This window comes from Pagrus pagrus (genome assembly GCF_965226575.1).
Source record: "Pagrus pagrus genome assembly, chromosome: 18".
NCBI classification, from domain to species: domain Eukaryota; kingdom Metazoa; phylum Chordata; class Actinopteri; order Spariformes; family Sparidae; genus Pagrus; species Pagrus pagrus.
Window position 1 is genome coordinate 14,303,410 of NC_140202.1, and position 27,550 is coordinate 14,330,959.

At 42.1% G+C, this 27,550-nt stretch overlaps 1 protein-coding gene across 1 annotated transcript in view; it reads left to right on the forward strand.

Annotated features, from left to right (window-relative positions):
* asap2a (ArfGAP with SH3 domain, ankyrin repeat and PH domain 2a) overlaps nucleotides 1-25,815 on the forward strand; it is a 55,290-nt gene extending 29,475 nt beyond the window's left edge. Inside the window, exons 4-28 of the mRNA XM_084381221.1 lie at nucleotides 8-82; nucleotides 6,298-6,347; nucleotides 9,499-9,628; nucleotides 10,043-10,128; nucleotides 10,278-10,353; nucleotides 10,493-10,579; nucleotides 12,138-12,241; nucleotides 12,826-12,895; nucleotides 13,836-13,923; nucleotides 14,890-14,938; nucleotides 15,196-15,362; nucleotides 16,443-16,576; nucleotides 17,082-17,176; nucleotides 17,346-17,535; nucleotides 17,743-17,828; nucleotides 18,242-18,357; nucleotides 19,346-19,413; nucleotides 19,524-19,631; nucleotides 20,737-20,971; nucleotides 21,777-21,929; nucleotides 22,180-22,276; nucleotides 22,671-22,729; nucleotides 22,870-22,949; nucleotides 23,435-23,554; nucleotides 25,394-25,815. Of these exons, the coding sequence (XP_084237347.1) occupies nucleotides 8-82; nucleotides 6,298-6,347; nucleotides 9,499-9,628; nucleotides 10,043-10,128; nucleotides 10,278-10,353; nucleotides 10,493-10,579; nucleotides 12,138-12,241; nucleotides 12,826-12,895; nucleotides 13,836-13,923; nucleotides 14,890-14,938; nucleotides 15,196-15,362; nucleotides 16,443-16,576; nucleotides 17,082-17,176; nucleotides 17,346-17,535; nucleotides 17,743-17,828; nucleotides 18,242-18,357; nucleotides 19,346-19,413; nucleotides 19,524-19,631; nucleotides 20,737-20,971; nucleotides 21,777-21,929; nucleotides 22,180-22,276; nucleotides 22,671-22,729; nucleotides 22,870-22,949; nucleotides 23,435-23,554; nucleotides 25,394-25,468 (2,598 nt within the window). The 3' untranslated portion in view covers nucleotides 25,469-25,815. The remainder of the gene's footprint in view (nucleotides 1-7; nucleotides 83-6,297; nucleotides 6,348-9,498; nucleotides 9,629-10,042; nucleotides 10,129-10,277; nucleotides 10,354-10,492; nucleotides 10,580-12,137; nucleotides 12,242-12,825; nucleotides 12,896-13,835; nucleotides 13,924-14,889; nucleotides 14,939-15,195; nucleotides 15,363-16,442; nucleotides 16,577-17,081; nucleotides 17,177-17,345; nucleotides 17,536-17,742; nucleotides 17,829-18,241; nucleotides 18,358-19,345; nucleotides 19,414-19,523; nucleotides 19,632-20,736; nucleotides 20,972-21,776; nucleotides 21,930-22,179; nucleotides 22,277-22,670; nucleotides 22,730-22,869; nucleotides 22,950-23,434; nucleotides 23,555-25,393) is intronic.
* Nucleotides 25,816-27,550: the final 1,735 nt, after the last annotated feature.

Below are 27,550 nucleotides of genomic sequence, written 5' to 3' on the forward strand. Positions count from 1 at the left end.
CCTCCAGTTCCAAAACATGAACAACATCATCACCTTTCCTCTGGACAGCCTGCTGAAAGGTGACCTGAAGGGAGTCAAAGGGGTAAGGCAACAAAACTCTTACTCTGCAACTGAATAGGAAGAGTTATAAAAGGCTTCAGCTAAATGATCAGTGAACTCAAAGAAATACACTCTTGCATAAGGTAGGAGACAAGAGTTATCTCAAAAGTGGAAAGTTAGCTTAATAATATCACCCTTTTTTCCTTTCATCTTACTCTGTGAGAGAACTGTTGATTGACACTAAAGGCGATTATTCTCACACTAAATCAATGTAAAAATTGATCCAAACATGCTCATGTAGGCTGTGGCGTGATCCCTTCTACAACCCAGATTCAAATAAAGTTGGGACACTGTGCAGGATTCAAATTCAGAATGAGTGTATATTTACTAAAAACAATAAAGTGTATACGTTTAAACATTAAATATCTTATCTTTGTATTATTTCCAATTGAGTATAGGTGGATAAGGACATTCAAATTATTTTATTCTGTTTGTATTAAGCTTTACACAGCATCCCAACTTTTTAGGAATCAGAGTTGTAAGAAAACAGAAGAAAGAGTTGAAATAAACTTGCATGCTCAAAGGCTGTGCGGCCGGTTCAAAGTGGTTTGAAGCCACCATGGCAATCATTGCTCTCATTGAAGTCCTGCTGCCTCGTTCACAAGTATGGTAACAAGCTGCCTTGATCTGCCTCAGGCCACTTTCCCCTGTCTCCATAAAATGTCAAAGTTGAGTAGAGACTAGATAGATAAATGATGAAATACTGTAGTTGCCCAATGACACCTGGGTGCAGCCGTGACATGTATGAATCAACAAAATAAAACTTCAGCTGTCACTGGGTGAGTGTTACAGTATCATGATGCAATAACTCAACACGATGAAAGTTATGCAGAGCTGTCAGCATGACGGTTATCATCACTCCATAAAATGTGTGAAATCAGTCAGCGTAATTTATGTTCAGATGTTAGCAGAGAGCCTGCGACCGCTCGACAGAACAGATGAAAAACAGTTGGTATGGAGACCAGGATAATTCACATGGAGGATTTTGAAGTTTATGATCCAATCATTGAATTCATAAAATGATCAACAGTCATTTCTGCTTTCCAAGGACACAGTCAAATGTTCCCTTTTTGAACTTTTTCATAACACTAGAAAAAGTTAAACTTTTGAGCCCCACACTGGGTCGACATGGCTCCTTTAGTAGTGGTAATGAGGGATCGGCAAACACCTCATTTCACCCAGATTTATCCTGCCCATCTGGGAAATTAATCCGGCGATCCTCCGGTCACAAGCTCCCTTTGGCCACCACTGCCTTAAAAATGGCTTAAACTGCAAATTTTTAAGTATTACTGGGGGTATTTTCTGCCTTTTTATTAGAGATCTGACAGCAGTGAGATCAAAGGAAACGAGAGGAGAGGAAGATGGGGAATGACATGCAAATTGCCCAGCCTCAAACCAAAGCTTTGCAGTTAATGGTGCTTTCAACCTGTAGGCCACCAGGATGCCCCCAAAATGGACTAAATCTATATTTACTCCAGGAACTTTTTGATCAAAGAATAAGCAAACAAAAAGACAAACATGATGAGACATTTAATGACAGCTAGACATTTTTTGATACTTGGTGCTTGGGACACAAGTTTTGAGGTTGAATACACAGGCTTACTACCCTAGACACTGACATATTAGTTAGTCTGCCAGTCGGTCATGTGTGTCCACCATCCGGACTGAACCCAGACAGAGACTCGTTAACAGCCTCCGCAGCTCTGTAATGCAATCAGCCTTGTTACTGCGACCTTCACTCTCCAGGCACATGATTGGCTGCGGTTCCCACCGAGGTATGATGCGATTAAAGCCGGCTCTGTAATGAGGCGGGTTGCCATAGAAACACTGGTGGTCCCCCTGACCCTTGGCCACTTGGTTCTGTCTCGACCTCTGAACCGTTCGTCCTTTCACTTCTCTTCCTCTTTTAAGTGTCTCTCGAGTGTTTTCTTTTCAGCCTCTATCGGCTTTCCTCTTCCATTACTTCCTCTCTTTGTCTTCTTGTCTCTCTCTTAACTCCCCCACTCCCCCCCTTTCTATCCCCCCTATGTCTCCTTCACTCTGTCCGCATCTCCCATCCCCTGACTCTCCAGTCTGGCCATGGCAGCCAGTCACATCTGTAATGCTTACCCACTTATTCCTCATTAGCCTTTGGATGATTCTCATTACTGCAATGACATGGGGCTAATGAGCTGCTGGTTATTTTATACCTCCGGACATGCACACTCATTTATACACACTCACATAAATGTCACCACTGCTTTAATGTCAATAAACCTCAGAAATTGAGTCGTCAGTATCAGGAGAAGAAAAATGTAAGGAGAGAGTCATCTCCTGTCAACCTGTTGATGAGCTCCACAGCCCAAGGCTGTTCCCTCATCCCTCCCTTCCCTTCATTAGCTTCCTCCTTGTCCTCGTCCTCCTCCTCTGTCATTATCCTGCTTCTTTGCTCCTCTCCTCTCCCAGGGGGAAGTACCTGTTAGGAGCGGGGGGAGAAGTCACGACCTGCACGATGGGCTGTTTAGACTGCAGGGAGAGAAGGAAGGAGAGAAAGATGAAGTAGTGGGAGGATCTGGATGTCATAACAGAGGACGAGAGAGATTAATTTAAAAGATCAGAGACGTTTATGCAGTAGATTTAGTTTGTGTGTTTGATGATGCAGATTTTAAAATACATTTTAAGATAAGAGACATGACTACAAGCTCTCATTCCTAACTTCTCTCGCTGCATAAAAAATGAAATATGGTATCTTAAAAGTCTGCTGTGTGGCAGCTGTAATAGTCACCAGTCCTTCCATTTGATTTAACTCTGGACTTAATGGCTTTCTGGTGGACGATGTTCCCTCAGAGCTTGTTAATATTCTGCCAGTGCCAATAAGTGCGATGAACCAACCCTGGGGGAGGCAGCCGCTAATGGCTGTGTGATTAGAGGGCTACCACCTAGCAACTTATCCCCGTTGTTACTCTGCTAAGCACCCACCATTTTCCACCTCCTCTACCTCCATGGCCATTTCACTACAGCAGGCAATTTAATCTGTACGTTCTGTAGTTTTGATGAGCTGTGGAGAAGGTAAAAAAATAAAGCCTTTGTAGTTTTAACTCAGGATACAGCTTGGTCAGTACAAGCAGAAAATGCTGGGGTGGGGTCCCTGCAAGAACCAGTATTGTTATCACAGAAGATAAACACTCACACACACACTCCAGTCCGTGGAAAAAAGGAAAGTGCTGAGTCCACGAGACATTTCTGCTAACGGCGAACTTTCAGAGTGGACGCCGGCATGATGTCATGCCTGCAGCCGACCCACTCATCCTCTGGATATTGACCAGTCTGTGTTTCTAACCCACCATGAATCATATCAGCTCATCACCATTCAGTTACAGTGTCTGGACAGTTGCTGCAGAATCTGCTGTGCTAGAGTAAGTGAGGAGTGTGAGGGAAGAGGTCTGTTGTTTAAATGCTTTAGGAGTGAGCGACGAAGCGAGTCCAGCTGCACCCTGCACTCTCATTGTGGTTCAGCGAGTTGTGAACGCCCGAGCCACCCAGGCGTGCTCGCTGTTTGAGATTTTAGATAAAAGCAGATTACTGATCACGGCAGTTACTCATTCATTTTCATACAACGTCCTCTGTTATCAACAAAAACATCAGCAGCATCGGTAGTTTATAAAGTTATCGAACCAAGGATGTACAAACAGAGGAAGAACTAGATTAAAGGGCCAGTTCAACCAAATTATTATAAGGAATGTTTTCCCAGTTACTTTCAGTGGTGTTTAGCCATGCAGATATTGGTTTAACTTATATTCAAATTATTATTATTATTTTTATATATTCATTTTATTCATGGTTTGTCTGTGGCATGAAAATTAAAAAATGTGGCAGTAGCAGAAACACTGCACTTTCTACACAGAAGTACTTCCTGTGTTCTGTGGATTAACTGAGTAAAAGCAAGGGGAAAAAAAGTTACTTCCAGCATGATGCTGTGAGGATTTTGTCCCGACGCCAAGGACGTCAGGTTTTGGCCTGTGTCTGTTGGTGTGCTGGTTGGTTGGTTTGTCAGCAGGATAACACAAAAACAACTGAACGGACATATATGAAACTTGGATGGAGAATGGGTCTCGGCCCTGGATAGAGACCATTAACTCTTGGTTTAACATTGTGAGAGAGAGCGTTTTTTTTTACATTTAGTTAATTTCTCAGGGATTAATACATGGATCTTGTTGGTCCTCAGCACCTCCTTGCCGATCAACACGTTATGAAAGACAGGTCTAACAAGTCATGTCTCCTGGCCAAGTCACAACAAGAATAAATGACTAATCTGACTCAGTGATCATCTTGAAAAAGAAAAAAAGGGTAGTATAGTCTGATCCCTGTGTTACAGGGACACTTACTGGAAATAAATGTTCTTATTTTTGATGCTTTGAGCACTACAAACCATTCCATTCATTGGTATTTGAAGGAGGCATGGGGATCCGAACAACAAATCTGTATAACATAAGTGAGAAAACAAATTTTTGGTAATTTGTCATTCAAAAGTGCGTCAATACCACAGATCCAAACTAAACTTAGCCTTGATTGTTGCCAACCGGGTTATACATTTATTACTGAGGTGGGAAAAGGTGTGAGGAATGTGTGACAGGAAGTGCTATTCCTGGACATGTGCGGTCGTAGGTAGGAAGAGGTGATAAGTTTGCAAATAGAGGCCCTTGTCAAGGACATGACATTCCTCCTCCGTCCTTTGGATTCAGCCAGACGGAGAATCAGGGCACTAAGAGCCTCCTGCTCTCTCAGGGAGTGAACTGGCCCATACTTTGGCCTATTCTGCTCTGCCATTCCCTGCCCAGCGGTGCCTGGATCTGGTATTTTTAGCCATTGTTACCATTTTTCTCCTCTCTCTGGCTCTGACATTTCCTTCCGCTCACCCTCTCTTTTCTTTCTGGCTCTGTCTTGACCTGTAGTTCATTCGTTTAGCCCGTTATGCTCTCTTTCCTCTCTTGGTTTCTGCTCTCGTGCTGGTCGATTGAATGGCTGAGTGCTCTTTGGCTTGGCCCAGTGAACCAGACCATGATCCTGTGGGCTGACAGGTTGAGCCTGCCAGTCCTCTGCTGTTGAAGTGGAGGTCAACAGCGGGATCACAGTCCTCTGGAGCTCTAACAATGCACTAAAGCCATAAGCTGTGTGTCCAGGCGAACAGAACTATGTGTGCTTTTCACGTTCATGGACAGAAATGCACAGTAAGCCAGACACAAGTGCTGCTTGAGAGCTGAATGTTTATGTAGGTTTGAGTTTTCTATGGCTAAAAACCTTTTATGCCCTGATTGAACAGTTGCTTAGTGTAGTTTTTGGTATGAAGGGGAGCTTTTCAGTTAAATGTGACGTAATTCCCTTGATTACTTATTATTGTATGCTGTTGAACAGACATTCCCGGCATTCTGCCTCCGTTATCAGCCAACAATTCATTATGTTGGATTGTATTTTTTAGTCACGGCCAATTGCATCCAGTAATGTCCGCTTTTGTTTGTCCTAATGGCTGTTTAATCAGCATCGCAGCATCAGGGATGTGGATTAATCAGGCGCCTTGCTCAAGCAGCTGTTGAAAGCACACCCATGACGATGAGAAATCAGCGTTGCCTGTTGTCGATGTAACCAGAGGAATCACGTTACGAATGCCACAAACAATCATACCGCGCTCCTGCTTTCCCAAAAACCCTCCGCAGTGACTTTCACCCAGTTCCCTGCTGAGACAGCTGCATCTGTGAGGAGGATGATTCAGCGTACTGATTCACATTTTGATGACACACCTGCAAACACACACACACACACACACACACACACACACACACACACACACACACACACATACATACAGTAGCTTTGCTCATAATTGAGTCAGAACGGAAGGTATTTTCTGAACATGTGACAGTGAGCACTGACGATAATGATGGTGACATCTTAGTGATTCCTGGTCGCTGTCAATGGTATTTTCTTTAAATTTAGATTTTCTGTTATTTCTACTTTTTTCTATCTAAGGTGTATTGATTATTGCCCAACTGACTTCTGAGGCCGATATACACACATTTTTTTAAATGATCCCTCAAATGTAGTTGTCAAACACTATTAGCCACTGATCAGTCAGGCTTTAGTGTTGATTATTGTCATTATCTCTTAATCTATCTAAATAATAATAATAAAAACTGATCACTTTCTGCTTTTTGTTTTTCACAGGATCTTAAAAAGCCTTTTGACAAAGCCTGGAAGGACTATGAAACAAAAGTGTAAGTAACCTAATATGAATACTAAACAGCTTTTGATTAATTACCCAGAAATAGAACCAGATTTGATGATTTGTTAGTCAATTAGTTAAAATTGTGTAAATGCTGACCCAGTGATTGAAACCATGTTATTATTAGATTGAATTTATCAGTTAAGCTGCTCAAACTAGTCCTAACTTGTTGATTTAAAGCCATACGTGTCCGTTAGTATGTTAAAGTGAAATGTGCACATGTGTCTTGTCTCTGTATGTCTTGTCTTGACTAACCGCTCTCCCCCTCTAACCTCCCCTTGTGATTATCTGTCAGCACATCCCTGATAAAGTGAATAACCAGCCCTCTTCATCACTTTCCCACCTCCGCACCGAGACACCATTTCTCCCCACACACCATTGTGATTGTGCATGCAGAAGAACACATGACTTTTTATAGCACTTTCATGTATTTTACAAGCTGCAAAGGACATTCTTTACTGAAAGGGTAATGCATCTTCTCTCCAAACCGTTTCGATCAGACAGTACGGGCTTTGTACTGACATCGAGGGTTCAGCCGGATGCTGTGTGACTGTCCTCGACTGTTCTGACTTATTCTTATTATTTGACTCTATTGATGAACTGCAGTCATCAATAGAGTTTTCTGCCTGATTGGAAAAACCACCCCGACATATCCTGCCGCTCTTCTTTATCAGTGATCCTCTAGTCGTGTCTGATCTCTCTGCAGTCTGCTGTTGATAACCGGCTGTTTTCATATTCACAGACACAGAGAGATGAAATGATTTGGTCTGAACACAGCATTGATTGCTCATTCCCTAGTTTGGTTTGCAAGCTCTTAAACTGAATCTTGTTTTCAGTCTCCTTGTCGGGAGGTGTCTCACTTTGAATGCTGTTACTTCAGGAAGTGTTTAATCTGAAATCCGACCATTTCTCCTAAATTTGAGCACAGATGTTATTGATGAAAACTCAAAGTCAAGTATCTGAGGCTTTATTTCCTAATTGTCGAATCACTCCCTGAACAGACGGTACTGAAAGTGAATGGATCCTCAGCCCAATCATCAGTTGAACACCAGTTTGGCTGACGGCCAAACAGTCTGGATAACGTGTCTCTATTAGTCACAGCCATGATGATGCTGTAATGCTGTCAGGGCTGAAGATTCATGTGCTGACAGAGGCTGGCAGTGTAACCTTAATGAAATTCAATTTGGATCGTTCACTTTGCAAAATGGCAAGTTTACGACAAAAACTGAAGGTTTGCAGAAGTTATTTAGTACTTGTGTCTTTAAGTCTGATTGTTTCTGGTTTTCAAACAATATCTGAGACGATTATGCTGTTAAAAACAAACTGCTTTTGTTTTTTGGAATAGCAGACAAAGAAGGGAAACTGACTTTAATTGTGTCTTTTCCCACCACGGCTCACATTCGATGTCATTAAACAAATAAACCTCAAGTCAAAGCTACACGGCCTTTGTGAACATGCCAATAAATATTATTGGCATGTTCAATACAACTAGGCCTACAACTAGGCCTACAGCTTGATTTGACCATCAAAGAAGTAAATACAAACTGCTTGGAGGACATTAGATATTTATTGTGCAGCAGCATGAATACAGAAGAATTTATTGGATACTTTGTTTTTAAAGTGGTTCAGCGTCATGAATCTTAATATAAAGGGAGTAAGAATGCAGTTGAGAAGGCATGTTAAAGGCACTATGTGGGATTTTCAGAAAATCCTTGTTACTAATGGCACTGGTGTTAAGTGAACTGCAGTCAGTGTCCTGTTACTTTCTGTCATATATTGTACTGAGCACTAGCTGCAAAGAAGATAATGCAGTTGCACATGAGAAGGTGAAATCCATCTCGATGCACATGAACCGGGCTAAACGAGCTCTGACGCAGCTGGTGGACCCCGCCACACTCTCTGCTGCATCATTTTTGTAGGGAATATGCTGTCAGATGAATAACAGCATATGGAAAAGAATGCCCTGTTGCATGGTTTTGTGCCTCCTCCCCCCCTGTGTGTGGTGTGTTTTCCTGATTGCCTGTGTAGGAAACTGTATGCAGAGTTTATGGTCTTTGTGAAAAATCAGCCCTGAATATGGACTGTCAGGCAACCTGGCGAATCTCATTTGCTCATATCCCCGACTTTTTAAACCACTAAACCCATACCTAACATTAAACATCTCTACATACATAACCACATACCTAATGCACATCAATTATGTATAAACATGGGCTCCGCTTGTTGGGATTTGAAGGACTGCTGAGTTAATTCCCACTGGCTGACATCTGCTCGATAATTTCTTCTGCTTTATGTGCCTGTTTCAATTGCCATCATCTGGGAGAAGCAACAACAACAACAACGACAAGTGTTAATAAACGTAATGCTAATGATGGAAAAGTTGACGCCCTCGAAAAACACTGATGAGCCTCGTGCAGTTTAACCCCTCTCCTGGCAATTCTGATTTTATACGTTCACACACACAAACACAGATCGTTCTTTTCAACTGTTTCCCGCAGATTCGGTGCAATTAGCCAGATGTTTCTCCTTGACAAATTCAGTCTGTTTAATTCAGTACATCTGGATATGGAGTACTAGAAATAGGAAATGACCGTTAGCTGTGCATTTGAATGGCTTTTTTAGTTCTGGTGTGCGGAAGGAAACCTCAGTGTTTAACCCTGTCGAGGATACGATGCATCTCTGTATAAAAAGATGCCTTTCAGGACATGGCCATTGACATCACTTTCTCCAGCTTTATTGCTACAGCGGGGATGAGTTGGTGGTGTTATGGTAGTAAGAGGAACATGCTTATCTTCCATTGTAAGGAGACATTGCCTTCTTATTGGGGTAAATGCCAAGGTTACCTCGCCTGACAACGGAACTTAAAAAAGCTAAACACGTAGCTTCATTGTAAAGCTGAAGAAGAGACTTCACTACCTTTGATAGCTTAGATGAACCTACACAGCCACATTAACATTACTGTTATATTCCAGTCATTTCTAACCTCATAGCTAAAACTAACCACTTACTTAGAATAACCCACCTCTGAGCCAGCCAGCTCCCAAAGGGCTGATTTTACACAATACCACACTTTTGGTGCATTTATGGTGCCGTCATGGCTGCGCAATGTGCTCTTTGACCCTTGTGATGTCACTTCCTGCCAGCACTAAGATAGAGAAGGAGAAGAAGGAGCACGCGAGGCAGCACGGGATGATCCGGACGGAAATCAGCGGGGCGGAAATCGCTGAGGAGATGGAGAAGGAGAGGAGGTTCTTCCAGCTGCAGATGTGTGAGGTTAGTTGGATGATGACTCGCACTCAGATCTGACTAATTGACACTTTTTTGTCAGAAATGGAATACAAATGTACGTAGTTATGTTGCACCACTGCACATGGTTGATGGCGTATATAAAAGGGGGTTTGGATAAATAACCCTTCTACTGACCATGCCCTGCAAACATTTGTGTTTTCCAAACTAAGATAAAGGTTGGATATTTCAGAATGATGCATAACCTTTTGAAGTACAAACCATTTACTACTTTTGTGTGGTCTGTACCTCTCTGATGTTTTCCTTTTTAATAAAACTTTACTTGAAACATGGAAACTTTTACTTTGAAGTGTTCAGATATGAGATGAAAGCGATGTCTATGTTTGAGCTGGATCCTGTCCTCACCCCGCCTGGCTAAATCTGTATTCATTATGTTTACAGTATCTGCTCAAAGTCAACGAGATCAAAATAAAGAAGGGGGTGGACCTGCTGCAGAACCTCATCAAATACTTCCACGCACAGTGCAAGTAAGACCCATAAAATCTCATTTAGATTTAAACTGCTTTGGATTTTGAGTGAACCTGAAAAACATGTTTATTTATATTGCAGCGTATTAGTTACCAATTTTGTTGCAGGTCTGCGATTCTAATGTTAAATTTACACGCTCCCTGTTCAGTTTCTTCCAGGACGGTCTGAAAGCCGTGGATAACCTGAAACCTTCCATTGAAAAACTGGCGACAGATCTGCACACGGTGAGAAAAGCAGCAGCTCCGGTGTCTTCTTTCCTTTACTTGATCCCAACATTTTTTTTTTATCATGTGTGCATAATGTATATATTTTTTTCCTCTCTGTTCTTCCTCGCCTGTTTTCCTGGTCTTTTCTTTATGACAGATAAAGCAAGTGCAGGATGAGGAGAGGAAACAGCTGACTCAGTTGCGAGACGTCCTCAAGTCATCGCTACAGGTGGAGCAGAAGGAGGTAACACCTACACACACACACACCATGTTCCCATCAGTGTATTTAGTTCTCCTTTGTCTCCTTCTTCTCTTTCTTTGTCTTCTTCTCTTCTTTCTCCCTCTATTTCTTCTTGTTATTCTGCCTCATCTTCTTTGAGGTTAATCTGCACTACTTCTTCTACTGTTTATTACAGCCATGCGTATTGTAGCCTATACTGCCAACGTCTGACAAAACGATGCCTTTGCGTATTCTAGTCTGTTCGATCCAAATCAGGTGTGGAAAATCGCATAATTCACATTTTCTTTTCGACAAAGTTTGCTTTCCAATTAAACGGAAACACAGCTTCCGACACATATTGCTGAAGGTGTTTTATTACCTAAGAACATCAGTCAATCATCACATTTTTTTCTATTTAATTGATTAAAAACTGCTCTAGAATCATAGTACATTTGAAATAAACAGTCCTGAACCTCTAACCTCTTAAATCTAACATGGTGTATACTAAAATAAGAATCCATTAAGGTTGGGGTCCAGATGACCATGTATCAACTGATTCATGTATTAATTTCTAATTAAATCTCTTATGAAAAAACACCTTCAATCAGTCTAAAGGTTGAGGTGTTTCCCATTTCTTTCATACATGCATTGATATTGTCCCTTTTCTCTACCGCCTGAATGAGCGGCGATTTTTGACTGACCCCGGGCCTGTGCTTAGCGAACCGTTTAAATATGCTCCCGGTCTCACCTGAAGATTGTTTTCTTCTTTCCTTCACTGCCTCCGTGTTTTGTGAAACAAGTCTAGGAGAGTAAGTGGATTTCTTGAAAAACCTCTTTTCTGTGGTTGTTTGCATCCTGTTTCCATTGTGACCTCAGTTGTAGTTGCTACATCAGTGGTTTGTTTTCTGTTCCTTCACAGCAGCAGATAATCTGTGTTTTGTCATGTTTCAGTGCTTTGGTTGATTTAAATTGTGCTTTTGACTTTTCAATGAGAAAAGCTCAAGCTGGAGCTGCATTCCCGCTCTACCATGTTTATCCTGTTGGCTGTGTGTGTGTGTGTCTGCTGATAACGGCACACACCAATGAAAGCATAAATGCCTCGTCAACGCCTGCCTTCAGAAGTCTCCCTCTCTGTTTCCCGTAGTGTTTCCAGAAAGGAAATGACATCACTCATACAAAAATCTGGCCTTTGTTCCGCCCTTGTTGTTGTTACACCGCAGCCAAACCTGAATATTCAAAAGATAAATCAAGTTGCATTTAATCTAGTGAAGGTTATATGCTGTGATTTGTCTTTTGATTCCTTTTAGCTTCAGAGGTGTTGAAGCTCCTCTTATTTTCTTTATCCCCATGTGTATAAAATCATTCAGGCTCACAGCAGCAATCTTCTTTTGTTGTCTATACATGCATCGAAATTCTCAGAGGAGACCCAGAGGCAGACCCTTAATCAGAGCCATTTAACGCTTCAGCGGCTCCAACTTGACTGCAGTGTGGATTTGCAAATCCCCCATACAGGGCCTGCTTTATTTTTGTCCTTTTTTTTTTTTTAATTTGTCTTTTTGTTTGTGTGTGTGTGTTTTCCCAGGATTCACAGGTGCGGCAGAGCACCACCTACAGCCTGCACCAGCCACAGGGTAACAAGGAGCACGGCACAGAGCGCAGCGGCTACCTTTACAAGAAAAGTGACGGGTACGTTACTTAGTTAGTTAGTTTTTGATATAAGATCAGTTGTAGCTGAAAAAAATAAAAATTTTACTGTACATAATAGTTTTGGGGGTACGTTTTTTCCTATTGTACTGTGTGAAAATATAAAAGTATAAAAGTCTAAAAAATATAGGTCAAAAAAAGTTACACAGTGCCCCTGAAGCGAAACGATCCATTATGGATTAATCCGTTGATTACTCTCTCATTTAATCAATAATTGTTGCCACAAAATGCCACAAAATAGCATAATATGCTCATCACAATTTGCTAGAGCCCAAGGTGATGTCGACAAATTGCTTTTTTTTTTTAAACCGGTAAATCGTGTATAATGTTTTTAGTTGAAAAATGTCTTTTTCGTTTTCCGTTGGTCATCTCTCCAAATAACTGAGTAATTGTTTCAGCTCTGTAACTAATGATGCACCTTTTTGTCAGCATAGATATGAATACGCTGCTCAGCCTGTGTGTCATTAAATATTCAATATGTGGATAATACAGAACACATGCATTAGTTATAAGTGTCTGTTGCCGCTGTGTATGTGACATGCTAATCACTGTCTTCTGTGTCGCAGGTTGAGGAAAGTGTGGCAGAAGAGAAAGTGCACAGCTAAGAATGGATACCTCACCATCTCGCACGGCACAGTAAGTAAACCTCAGTGCTTTGTGTTTAACGACTAAACGCAGGAGAGGATCGATTCGTTTGTTCTGATTAGAACAAATTCATACATACAGTATATGAGCAGACCTCCACGCATGTTTCATTTAGTCTCACGCACACATTACAGTGTCAGTGTCCTGGCTGCCGGCCGTCTCCCCAGTCGGTCATTATCTTCACCCATTAACCATGAATATATTAACAGACAGCAGCAGAGAGCACAGGCCGAGTTCACAAGTTAACATTCCCCTCACATCGCTGCCGCAGCTGAGTCTCTTTTAAACTTGAACTCTGTTTGTTCCCATATGGAGATTTATTCTGCGTTTCAAACAACTAGGAACTCTGAGTTCTATCGCAGTTTTTCGATTACGAAGTCGGAAACTTCACCTTACTACAGTAAACAGTACTACTTGTAAAGTCGGGGCAAATCCATCTTCCTTGACCTCATGATGGCAGCACTCATGGGGACGGGGTAGGATGTATTTGTATACTACAGTATTTGTAAGAGGTTTGTGATGCAAATATTAAGTTATGTTTCCAAGTATAAAAGTTCTGTAAAATAAAATGTATAACGGCCTCTTCTGTTTTGCTCTAATAAGCAAGGAAGCTGCACTGCTGAGAGTCCACTTATGTGTACAAAGAAACATCAGTTTGTAACAGTCAGCCATGTTTTTTGTTTACATTTGGCGTGGTGCAACTGGAACGCCTGGTGGTCGGGAGTTGGAAATTTCAACTGGGAAACGACTCTGACCTCCGACTTTGACTCCAACTCCTCTCACCAGCGCAGTTCATCTCCCACCTAGCAGCATATCAGATGTTTCATTTGGCTCCAGCAGCTCCTGCACATTTATACACAACTCACCCGCTCATTAATGTTGTTGTTGTTGTTTCCCTCCCTCCCTCTCTTGCTCCTTCCCTCTCTGGCAGGCTAACCGGCCACCAGCTAAACTCAACCTGCTCACCTGCCAGGTGAAACACAATCCTGAGGAGAAAAGAAGCTTTGACCTCATATCCCGTAAGTTCAGCCTTCGATCCTACCTTACTTCTCTTACTACTCCTTACTTATATGGCACCTTCTTAATCTTTATGTCTGCGTACTGTTAGCCACATATTTTCCCTATTTTTCTTTCCCCAGTCTGTTTATTTTTCACTCAAATGCCTCATTTTAATTAGCTCCACTCATCCAGGAAGCAGCCGGCCAAGATTTGTTCTTTGTTATACCGTGGTGTGGATTTAAAATGGTTTTATTTCCTGTTTAGCAGGCAGCAGCTAACCAAAGCTAAGCTGATTTATAAGTCATTTTTTAGTCTCTGAGAAATTGACATTTTTTTGATCAGTGAATCAAAAAAAAATCGACGAACAAACAAAAAACAGTCATTGATGCTGTTAGTTTATTCTTCCCTGAATAGTCAATTTCTGTTAAAGAAAGCTTGTTCATTCTGATTGAGGTGTTTTATATGCATAAGGAAAAGGATTAATTGATTAATCGACTAACTCTTTCACCTTTACTTGTTTAAACTGTTTGGTATTTTAACTTATAGCACAAAGAAACTATGTTTCATATGCTTTTTATATGTTTTGGATATTAAAATCTTAATTTGTACAATTGCAGGAAATGATTTGGGACTAAACATTGGCGTTCACATTTATTTTATTCAAGTTTTGGCCAGTTTCCCCACACATCGGAGTTATTGGCATTGAGCTGGAGAAGCTAATCTTCAGCCGCTGGAGACATGACATAGTTAAAGTTTCTTTGGATACAGTGGTGTATAAATAGTTCTCCCTGGTTATTCGTCATCTGAAGACAGAAACCAAAGCCAAAAGAGATTTTTTGTTGTTGTTGCTGTTGAGCAGTTCAGCCACAGTGTGACCCTTTAATGCCCTCTGTAGGGAACCGCTTTTTACTCCACTGCTCTTTGATTCATGTTCTCCTCTGTTTCCTCTCTCCTCTGTTGTGGCGTTCATTTCTTTTTTGTTTCAGACGACAGAACGTATCACTTTCAGGCTGAGGACGACCAGGACTGTCAGATGTAAGTGCCTGTTCCTTCCTTTCCTGTGTGTGTGTGTGTGTGTTTTCAGTATTGTGCCTAAGTGCATCCTGTTTACCACCTCTGCCACTTTCCACACACTTCCTACCTCACACCCTGTCAGACGTTTGGCCTTGTCTTTACCTCCCACCTCCTGCCTTTGACTCCCGTTATTCCCTCCTTTTTCACTCCTTCTACCTCTCAACCTTCTGCTCTGTCGCTGTTCTCCTTTTCATCTTCTCCTGTCTCCCCTCCTCCAGTTGGATCTCGGTGCTACAGAACAGTAAGGAGGAGGCGTTGAATCAGGCCTTTAAAGGGGACCAGCATGTCGGTGAGAACAACATCGTGCAGGAGCTGACGAAGGCCATTCTGGTAGAGGTCAAGAGGATGACGGGAAACGACGTGTGCTGTGACTGCGGAGCGCCCAGTGAGTGTGCAAAGACAGACGGGAAAACCCCTCGACAGCACAGAATCAAAACTTTTATGATCTTTAAATGATTGTTGCTGACAGGATCATATCAGTGGTTGGGCATTTTTTTACTTATTAACCCAGAATCTTTTTTCCAGAGCATACCTAACATTTAGTGATCATTTTATTAAAAATGATTTTGTCTTAAAAAGCTGAGGGGGAATACAGTACATACGGTATAGGAAACCTGATGTGTGTTTTTTTTTTTGAGCATTAAAGCATGTAAACCTATTCTAGTTGTAACCCAAAATAAAATTATGAACCTGAATATGAGCATATGTCTCCTTTAAATCCCCAGCACAGGGACAGGAGCCGTCTGGATTTTACAGTAATTATCCAAGGTGCTAAGGTTAAAATCTAATTTCATGTACTGCAAGATAATCCCAAGAATCATGGGAAATCCCTCCACTCCAGTCTTGGTGTATGCCAACAGTGTGTACACTGGAATTTGAAGAATGTTTCAGAAATTATTTTCTGCCTGGAGATCAGTCTAAAAATGGGTGGTATGCTTTTGGAAAGTGTTATCAGTGATGTATGTGCACAGCTATGACCTAAATCGTGTAAAAGCACGGCTATGGTCTTGTTGTGGTTCGTCCTTGGCTCAGAAAATGCTGAAACTCTTTTAGACTACAACATCTGCACTCGTGGAGATATTCGGTCCAGACTTTGAAATCCCATGAAATATCCTCCTGCAGACATGTATATACTTTTGCATACTGTACATGGGCTACACATACAGTTTATTCACACATGCGGCCAGTATATAGGCCAGACTTAGCAACAGTTCAGCTTGGTCACTCTCCTCTGACATTGTGTGCTGTGAGATAGTTGAAAGCCCTTCAGGCGGCTATTAAATTTCCAGAGCTTGCAGCTTTCCACAAGGACACATCAAAGTTGGCTCACGTGCTGCAGAAATTACTTTTGCTTTAGTGGCTTTTTTGCCCAAGGACAGCGTCTCGCCTGTATCCATTTCTGCCTCTTTTCCCCTCATGTGTCATTTTACCCCCTTTTTCTTGATTTCTTTTTTCTCTCTCTCAGACCCGACGTGGCTGTCCACCAACCTGGGCATCCTTACCTGCATCGAATGTTCGGGGATCCACAGGGAGCTGGGAGTCCACTACTCCAGGATCCAGTCCCTCACTCTGGACGTACTCAGCACCTCAGAGCTCTTGGTAAATTCCCGCCGGCGTCTGTGTTCTCGCAGAATGACCTCACATCCCCAGTATTGTTTTTTGGTAGAAATCTCTTTAGGTAGAGCAAAACTGGAGGAATGAGGTGGAAAGGAGGACAGGAGGCAGAGTAGCATCCTCTCAGGCCTACTCTCTTCTCTCCTCCTAGACCTCTGGAAGTGGATAGCTGAGATTTAACATTTTTTTTGGCTTTCTAATCACTGTTTGGTGTAGAGATTTACAGCCTGTGGGATACTCGGGATTAAATGCCTCCAGTCATGATTGCTTTCCACGAGACGCCAGTCGTGTTCACCACAATTCAGACAGGCGTTGTGCTGTGTTTATAAGGCTCCACACGCACAATTTAGGGTCTGTACCACATCTTAATGGAGGTGCAAGATAAACTGACGAAGATGATGATTTGAATTAATGCATGTGGTGAAGGAAATGGCTGGTAGGACTGGTTTTAATATGTGTATCTGCCTGTGTCCATGTGTGTGCTCCACAGCTGGCCAAGAATGTGGGGAATGCAGGCTTTAATGAAATCATGGAGGCTTGTTTAAGTGCTGAAAATGTGGTGAAACCCAACCCATCGAGTGACATGTAAGTCACCCCTCCAACTTCTCTCCTCTACACCGCTCTCCATCGACACTCTCTTATCACTTGTGTCGCATTACACTCTACCACAACCAGTCAACAACTGGTGACACCATCACTGATACTCAAACTAAGACCACAAATGACACAGCTGCCTCTTCACATCTCCCACCAGGCAGGCGAGGAAAGACTTCATCACAGCAAAGTACACCGAGAAACGCTTCGCCAGGAAGAAGTGTCCTGATTCGACGTCGCGGCTCCACACATTGTGTGACGCAGTTAAAGCCCGAGACATATTTTCCCTCATCCAGGTCTACGCTGAGGGAGTCGACCTCATGGAGCCCATCCCTCTGGCCAACGGACACGTCAGTACACAACATATTTAACTGAATCTGTCCTTTAATGGTGACTTTGACACTTTATCCCTGAAGCAGGCGTTTGGCTTCATCGTCTCAATAGTCTGTTGCATCCTTATTGCCATTTACCATCTTCCATTATTCTCTACAAACAGCTTATTTTCCCCGGGGTGTTTGTAAAGAACTTGATGCCAATGTTTTATCTTTTTATCACAGGAACAAGGAGAGACAGCCCTTCATCTCGCAGTCAGACTGGTGGATAGGACATCTCTTCACATCGTCGACTTCCTCACTCAGAACAGGTAACAAACAAGAAGACAGCAGAGAATGACAACACATTTGCACTTGACATAATATGATATGCTGGATTGAGTTTTGACTGTGCTGCAAATACATTTATTTCTAAATTATTATATTTTAAAGGCCAGTGTTATATTGACAGGGGTTAACCACATCCACTTGTATCTCATTTTCATCTTTTATTCTAGCTAAAAGGTGTATTTTTCTTCTTTGTCTTCCTCTTATAGAGCTGTGTTTTCTGTGTTCTAGTTGTAAAATAGTCTTTAAATATTTTACACACTGCACAACTGCAAAACAACACGCTGGACAGAAATAACTTAACATTTTTTGTCTTTGGTGGAAGTGTTTGGGCTTGAAACTAGGAAACTATTAGTTTATCTTATGCCATATTTTGTTGGTCTGTGTCTCCCGGCAGTTTGAATTTGGACAAGCAGACGGTCAAGGGCAGCACAGCGCTGCACTACTGCTGCCTGACGGACAACAGCGAATGTCTGAAACTGCTGCTGCGGGGGAAGGCCTCCATAGAGATCGGTAAGGAACCACAGGATGGCTGTGGCGTCCATCTGTCCATCTCTTCATCTCTCTGTTTCAGTTGCGCCATTTATCCATAAACCCATTCCACTCCAGTTTTAAATGCAACATAGGTGATTAAATGCTAACTAACTAAAAATAATTCTATAATACATATCACACTAAGGAAGGAGCTCTTTCACATCATGAGTAGTTTTACATTTAATACTGTAAAGGGGCTCTGTGGACTCTAATCTAACATTAGCTACTGTTGTTCTCTGTAAGCGGAGCAGAGAGAGGTTTTGAGATGAGGCATTCGAGAAACTTGCAATAAAGTCACATCCTCTGGACTGTTGCAGAAAATCTGAGCCAAGTTCTTCACAAAGAAATCCACAGTCCAGCAGCATTAGGCAACTTAAACAAATTGTCCACAGGCTTGTATAGGCAACAGAGAGAGAGACGAGAAAGGTCTAATTTTTCACGTTAAGTAACAGCCTGCTCACGTATGGCAGATGAAAAGTGATCATTACGTGTAAATTGCTACAAATTTTTACATAGAGCCCCTTTAAGTGTGCTTGGCTCTTAGTTTGTACATAATACGGACTCAAGTAAGACTTTGAATGCAAGACTTTTACTTGTAACAGAGCACCACTGTCTCAAAAACATTCTCTCTTGCATCGTCTCACACTCTCACAAACACACAACACGTGGTCCAAGTCTTTCAGCTTTAGTTCCCAGAGGTGCGGGCTCTGCCAACAGACCATGGCAACTCTTTCTCACAGCACTAATCTTTCTGCTCCGCTCTGACATCAACAAAACAGGCAGATAATAGACACAGAGAGAAGGAGGACAGGGAGAAACCAGAGAGTTGTTGAGTGTGGGAAACAGTCTAATTACACATTTCTCATGTCACAGTGAAATGAGAGGATAGAAAAGAGGCTGTGTTTTCGTGCTCATGCAGCATGTGGATACAACAGTGATTATATGTTTCTGTTGTTTTCCCCTTCAGCTAATGAGGCCGGGGAGACACCGCTGGATATCGCTCGGAGGCTCAAACACCTACAGTGTGAAGAGCTGGTGAGCTCACTATGTTTAGTCTTGGCTTATGCCTGCAAACATATTAAAACCATGTGAGAGCTGTCAGTCAATTTTGTTTTGTATGTGTGTGGATTTGTTTGTGTGTACAGTTGAATCAAGCGTTGGCAGGGAAATTCAACGCCCACGTCCACGTTGAATATGAATGGTGCCTGCAGCACGAAGACTTGGATGAAAGTGATGAAGATCTGGATGAGAAGGTGAGAGTTTACAAATTCTCATACAGCAATGTGAGAAAACCTTTGTAGTATAAATATAAGCAGTGACTCAGAGAGGATGATGAAACCTGAAAAAACCCCTAAGAGCCCTAAATAATTTCTGTTACTGGGCATTTTCCTTTGTTTTGTTATTAATAAATAAAGTAAATTGACCTCCAAAGATAAAAAGCTGAATTCATTATTTATTTTGCACTTCATAATCCATGCACTTTGGATAGGAAGCAGGCCCACCATGTTCTCAGTGTTAGTGTGATGATTTCCGCCTGAAAATACAAAACGTGTAGCAAATTTGATCAAAAACTGCACTGTCTTTGGTGACCTTGTGCTTAATTGTTTTAGTAAAACAGGAAAAGTTTTTCAGTTTAGATCAGATACATTTTTTTCCCCTTTGTTTTCAGCTTAAAAAAAAAAAGTACAAGGATTAGTACAGGCTAAATATTAAAATAACAAAGAGATTTTTTATTACAGAGTCAGTAGGTTACATCCAGCAGAGTGTTTTACTCAGTATTTTTTATGTTGCTCAGATTGTAGTCCTAAGGAAAAGGTCCATTTTTTTCTTATTTCCCTTATTACTTCAGCAAGGGGTTGCCAAAATGAGTGCATTGGAGGGCAGCCCGTAAATATATGAAATTGCTCTGTCATTGATTTACCACACTGCCTCTAACATCCATCCTGTCCCTGAGAGCCACACCTTATGAATTTAAATTTTGTTCTTCCAGGATTGGTAGTCCAAGCCTGAGCCAAATATCATTCCAGTCGTCCTCAGATATCTCAAGGCCTGATTCCTTCTCCCATTTCTGTTTGACCTGGACTGTAGAAGAATTGTTAGAACTTTGTATTCTATTATATTTTTGTGTCACAAGATTGGATACAATTTTGAAAAAATCTTTACAGCATGATGACTTCAACAAAAAGCAGAGACTACAAAGTGCTGTATAGTTCGATCAGAAGACAAGCAAATATATAAGAATAAACAAACAATCAGCAGCTCTGAGAGACTGACACCTAAAAAACCTGATTTGCAGATCTCTCCTCCTCACATGCACACCTTACCTTTGACCCACACTGACCCTCTGACCTCTTGCAGCCGAGCCCTCATCGCAGAGACGAGCGGCCGGTCAGCTGTTACACCCCGAGCAGCAACTCCCACCACCAGAGTGGTTTGGGCTCTGCGAGCCGCGACGCAGCCGGCCTCGGCAAGGACAAACAGCGTGCCTTCATGCCCAACCTGGTCAACAACGAGACCTATGGCACCATCCTCAACACCAACACGTCTCAGCCCGCCACCACCCCTGCTCCACCCCTGCCGCCGAGGAACCTGGGTAAGCTGATTTTATGAACACATTAAAGTTGATATGGATGAGTGGATGGAAAGGATGTTAATCACAATCCAGCTAAACCTGACGACCTCTCTAACCTGAGTCTGACCTGTTTGTCTGCCTCAGGGAAGAGATTTTTATAAAATATGCCCTAGATGAACAACCTCATTTAGATCTACAGTATCTGTGGGGGCCTCGTCTCATCTCATTTGTGTTAATTACTTTGCACGTCTTTTTTGACTTTTCGACCTGTTTCAATGCCACAGATGTATCTCAGTACTGGAGGGAAAAGTCACGTTGGAGACAGATGGATGGGCGGCTTTTTTCACAAAGTTGTTGACCCTCTTAACTATGTCAATACTAAACGATCTGAAATCCAAACGACTGGATTTCTTTTTATGTTTAGAATAAGTGGTTTGGGACACAAACGTCAGGGTCATGAAAGAGGTGCTTAAAAAGTGTGATATTTCTAATTAAAATCCAACGCCTTGACTGATTAACATCTGTTTATGCGCTGCTAAAAAACTTCATTATAGCTCTAAAGGCCTGTCGACTTGTGACTCAGTCAGTCTTTAATATCATTAGTGGCCGTCTGGAGCTCTGCCAGCAGAGCGGAGGAGAAACAACCAGCTGTGCTGCCCACCGCAGCCCCCAGCCTCGGCATTCTGCACATTCCCTCTCCCCATTAACTGTCGCTTTCAATTACGCTCAAATGGAAACGGCCAGACTTTTAAAGTGGACGCTGGTTCTGGCAAAGTCCAGTGCTCTCTCATTATAACCCGTCTCTTTCTGTGTCTCTCTTTCTCAGTCCAGTTAGCCGGTCTGGGAGGGATCGGTCAGTCTTCAGCGTCCAGCAGCTGGAAGCCTGGCTCTTTAGACCTAGTTGGCCGACAGAGGTCGTCATCCGACCCCCCCAACATGCACCCTCCTGTCCCCCCCATAAGACTCACTTCAACTGGAGGTATGTACCCCAACAGACATATTCCTCCTTCTTAAACTAGATCCATAGTGACGGCATGTTAGTATAGCGTAGTCTCACACAAAAGACGCTACTTACGTCTTTTGTTTTCTTTTGATTGAGAGACCCCTAGCGCCAGAAATTACATACTGTGCTTTTAAATATCTTTTTTGTGTAATGGTTAAGGTACAGCTGTGTGTTGAGTTTTGCAACAATATGACGGTGTGTCACTGTGTGTCACTGTGTGTCCCAGGTCTGGGTAGTGCCCCTGTAGCCAAGATGGAGGCCATGAACATACAGTCCAAGTCAGGCCAGGGGTCCAGAGCAGTGCCACCGAAATCTCCTGCAGGGTAAGAACAACAATTTTTGTGTTCAGTGGCGTTTTTAATATAAGTCACTCCACATACACAGGAACATTGCGTGTTACCTCAGGGGTTGTGCATCTTGCTGTTGTGGATTCTTGTCTTGTAATGTGGTGCTCGTTTCCCAAGACGAATGAGCCGACATGTCTGCTGTTTAGCCGCTTCATTAGCTTCCAGGCTAGGCTCTACGTCGAGCCAGACAAGCGATAACTCTCCTCCGCAGGCGCCCTTTTGTCTTTTTTATCTCCCACAGAGCTGATGGTGCTCTAATAAATCTGTAACAGAGCTGTGGAGAGTCTTAAAGAGCAGGACTTATTTTCGGTTTATATGACTATTACTTTGCTGAAGAGGTCATATTTTTTGTTATTTTTTTGTTTTACAGAAACGATAAGAGCTTCAACAGAGGACCTCTAAATCGAACCCAATCTATCGAAAGACCGGGTGAGTACACAGATAAGAGACAAGTCTGATTAATCTTAGTTTGTCCAGTGTTGTTTCACTATCTGTCAGGTCCTGTTTCTTCTCTGGAAAAGAGGAAATTTTTGTTGTCGTTGTGATATAATTTCCTTTTCCTGTTCCAGCTAAGGAAGTGCCAGGATGCCCCCAGAACTCCATAGGTCAGTCTCTGCCTCCAGCCCCCATGCCGAGGAAGGCCTACCCGGTGAGTCCCTCGTTCTTCCACTCATTATCGTTCAGATAACGTTGAATTGTGAAACGCTTATTCATTCATGCTGCTGTACCATTTCACCGGCTGCTGATTTCCCAAGTAATGGCTTCTTCTGTTATTAGTGTTGTGCAATAATTCCCTCCAGTGCACCGCAGGTCGACCTATTGTCTCAGTGTTTCCAATGTCTACTTGTGCTGTAAATTTCCTTCCTGCACTCTTAACAGGCAAAGAGCTTCTTTCTCAGGTTATGTAGACAAGGTTAAGTTAGAAGAAATGTACAACTTTCAAGCCTACAACAGTGCATGAAATAGTAATGGCATTTCTTTTTAGTTTGTCAGTCACGGAGAATCCTCAAATTAGAGGAACTTTTTCAATCAATCAACCTTTATTTATACTCAAGAGATCATTGAGGGGTCATTTACAATGACCTCGTGTCAGAACAATACAAATAAATTTGTGTGCTTCGTTCTTTCTCTCAGAATAAAAGGCCGAAGCGAGTGAAAGCCATCTACAACTGTGTCGCCGACAACCCAGACGAGCTGACCTTCTCTGAGGGCGAGGTGATCGTGGTGGATGGAGAGGAGGACCAGGAGTGGTGGGTGAGTATCTCTCAAGCTGCAAATTCACTCTTGTATTTTGGACACTTGCATTACGTTCTCAGATTTCCGACTAATGTCCCGCTCTTGATCCCATGGATGTCAGCGCACGCGGTAACCATGACGGCTGAAGCAAAAAGCCATGACCTCACCCTGGCTGATATTCCCCCTCCTCCTCTTTTTCCGCCTGCTGCTGCTTCCTCTGTGGAGCCCCTTGTGTGAACCGTCAACCAGCTGCAACTTGTTTTCCTCTGAGCCACCTCTGCAGAAATGACCGTATTTAGTCACTCTCTCCCTCTGTGTCTCTGCATGGACCCTAACGTCTCCTGAGGTCTCCGCCATGCTTCCTCTCTGTTCTGTGTTCGGCAGCGTTATTACTCTCTGTGCGTTTGAAATATCCAAATGAAAGCACAGTAATGAGGCAGTGCAAGGAGGGGAAGGCAGATGTCACCAGGGTGCTTTAGTTGGATGTTAAATTGGTCTTTTAGCTGGAAAACAGGCTTGTTGCGTGACTCATGTTTCACTTTTAATTCCTGAGAATGAAAAACGTCATGAGAAAAGTAAAATAAACCACAGAAGGATGTTTTGTCGTGTAGAAGCAGTGTATTGTATTGTTTTCCTCAACACCTTGTCATGTTTTAGTTTAGGCTTTGTCTAAACATGCAGAAACATCTCCTAGCTTTTTATTTTCAGGTATAGCAGACGTTTAAAATGATTTAAATGGACATAATAAGTACTTTCTTCTATATCAGCCAAGGTAATATGATGTTGAACTTTACTGAGATGTAACTTGTGATTTAGCCTCCATTAGGTGGTGTTTAGTAGGGCTGGATGTTAGCACTGATCTCCCGATTCAACTCGATTTTGATTCAGGAAGTTGTGATTTTCGTTGACATTTGATTTCTGTGTCAGTCAAAGAAAACAATATTGCAAAAACATAAACTCACAATTCTCAGCTTTATTTGAAACTTCCAAAAGTGCTTTTTTATTTGAATCCTGCAAATATACAGCTCTCATATACTTTCAGACTAGCTAAATGTCCTTTATTATAAGTGACAACAGTCTACACATAATTTTTTTGTGCAAATTTACACATGCAGATTTTTTTTTGTTGTTATTTTAGGAAGGGCTGGGTTTTAAAAAATGCATCTTCATTTGAACGATCTGATATGAAGTCCTAAAATCACACTAATCACACTAATGTTGCATTCAGGTGCCCCTCGTAAACTCAGAAATCTATATTTGAAGGTCCACAGAAGGTAGCTTAAAATGGAAAAGTTTCAATTTTTTATCTTCTTTTCCGTTGCTGAAATACATAGGCCTCCATCTGTCACTACTTTTCTTGTTCTGTCATTACAGCTTTTTTAATAATCAGATGCTAGATCATAACAATATCCCATTCATTTCTCTGTAGGTAGATTACCACAAATCTCAGGAACCATTTAATTTCGTCCTTGATGTAAACAGAGGTTTCCTTGTACATTTTACAACATTAGTTCCCTCAGAATTTGTTTCAAAGCCAATTTGGTATTTTAACTGAAATATCCCAGTGAAATCCCAAATATCCGAATGAATCAATATTGAATCTGAATCAAACCAATTCAGGAAATCAGTGAATGATAACCAGCTCTAATGTTAAGAATCCATATTGAATCTTTTGATAGCGATTAATCCTTATGCTGTTGTTTTTTAAACCCAGCCCTTGTGTTTAGCTGTGTTTTAGTGTTGTGCACGTGCTCTAGGTGACTCATTTTGTTGAAAACAGTCGGATGATTTAGTGTTTCAGTCGCAGCTACCTTCTACCGTCCGCTGACCTCGCCACTCTGTCTTCCCTCTTCACAGCTGGGCCACATCGAAGGCGATCCGATGAGAAGAGGAGCCTTCCCGGTGACATTTGTACACTTCATCGCTGACTGAGCGGCTTCTCTCTGGGTCTCGAGAAGCATGGCGGGGCGCAGCGTCCCTCCTTCACCCATCTCTGTCAAGCCAGCCAGCAAAACCTCCACCATCATTCCCGTGTTTGTCGTCATCATCATCACCATCACTGGCGTCATCATCGGGCTTGTGAAAGTGTCACCGCTGTATCATCAACTTGTCGCCCACAGCTTATCCAGAAAGTCTGGGTGTTGCTCCATCAAGCACTCACGGGACTGAATGTGGTTTTAAAGCTTGCTGTTCATGTTTCTGACGAAGACTCTTCAAGATTTCAAAACGATGATTGTAGTGAATGACCTCTCGCAATAAATGCACTTTCCTTGTCTTTATCCTTGTTACAACATGAGAGGACATGTGACATAATGAAGGTTATATGTACAGTATTCATATCATCTGTTTTCTGCTCGCCTGCGTTGTACAGACAGTCCTGACAGTGATAGTGCTGAGAAGGCAACAGCATTTTACTAATAACTGTAAATGTGAACATAGTCAACATGCTTACATTCCACCTCTGTGCATGAGCGATTTTAAATGCCTACCTGCTTTCCAACCCTGTAGCCGGCCTCCTGTGTGGAGGTTATTTCTAATGGTGCTAAACTAACCTTGGAATATGCTAGAAGCTGCACCCGAGGGAGCGCTTCCCTGTCCCCGTTTAAAGACAGACCACCGTCGAACGGGGGTACGTAAAATGTAAAAATAGCCTCCAACTCATCACACCTGCGAGAAACTGCTTTCTCACAAGTGTGTGGAGTGAAGGAGCTGCAGATGAACTCCACGAATGCTTCTCCACACACACTCTGCCTGTTGTGTCTCATAGATAATATCGAACGCTCCAGTTCTTCCTCCAGTGCTGTTTTAGGTCAAACAGTGAGAGTGACTGAAGCTGCAGCAGCCAGTAATTACCTTTATGCTGAGTGGGACACCTCAGGCCGTCTCCGCCTGTCATCTGCCTTATTAGAGGAATAGGAAGAGTGTTTGTGTGCGTGTGTGTGTGCTTGTCTCGCCTGCACAGAATAAGCTGAGAATGAAAGAATATTGAAATAAGAGGAAAGCGTGGGAATGTGATAATAGCTGGAGGTATCTCTGTGACTTCTGTTGCTTCCCCTTGCCTTGGAGAGCTCTCAGACTCTGACAGGCTGATTTTTTTTAAGCTCTCTCTGTACGACCAAACATCAAGAGAAACGAGCATCTTTCCTACAGCTTAAACCTCTCATATCTGGGGTCGTATAATGTAGAAAGATGAGTTTATCAATAGTGTTATGAAAGAAATATAAAACATTCAATGTAATTAACTTCATTTTGGTTGCAGAGCAACTTTCTTTCTGTTCATAATGTTGATATTTAGGCATTTAACCTGAAACCGGAGCCTTCCATGGATTTGTGAATGACCAGAAGAGACACGTGGATCGCAGCTGATCCGCTCTCTTCATCATGTTTAATATGAACTCACTGGAAACAGGAAGATTTAATAATCTATTCATGTAAATAGATTTTGTTTTGTTGATATTTAAATGTAAAAAAAAACAAATAAGATAACCTGGGCAGTAAATGTCTTTTAATGCGCTGTGGTGATGAGCAGTTACAGATACGACCTCAGTTGGACCTGTGTGTGTGCGCTGAAAGCAGACACTCACACATAACTGGGAAAATAAACTTAATTCATTCTCATTAACTGTCTGTGGATCACTGCATCGACTCTTAACTCTGTTGTGCAAGTAAATGGGAAAAAGAAACTGGAATAATAAAATATTAAGTAATACAAAGCTTTGGTCTGTTTCTTAAGGGAGTTAAGGAATTAATGATCCATTTGTGCAGATAAGAATGCCTGCTTTTACTCAATTGTCTGCAGCTAAGCTTTTTTGGGGGACTGTTTAAGTAAATGACCTGCAATTTAAAAATAAAACACATTTTCACTGGAATGATTCTTTACAAAGCAAAAGTCAGATGATGTATCAAGAGCTCCCTCTGATGGGGAAAATCTCAGAATGCACTGTGGTGTCAAAACATTCACTATACTATATTTGAGGGGGAAAATATCCCTGTTTTTAAAGCAAAGCTTCAGCA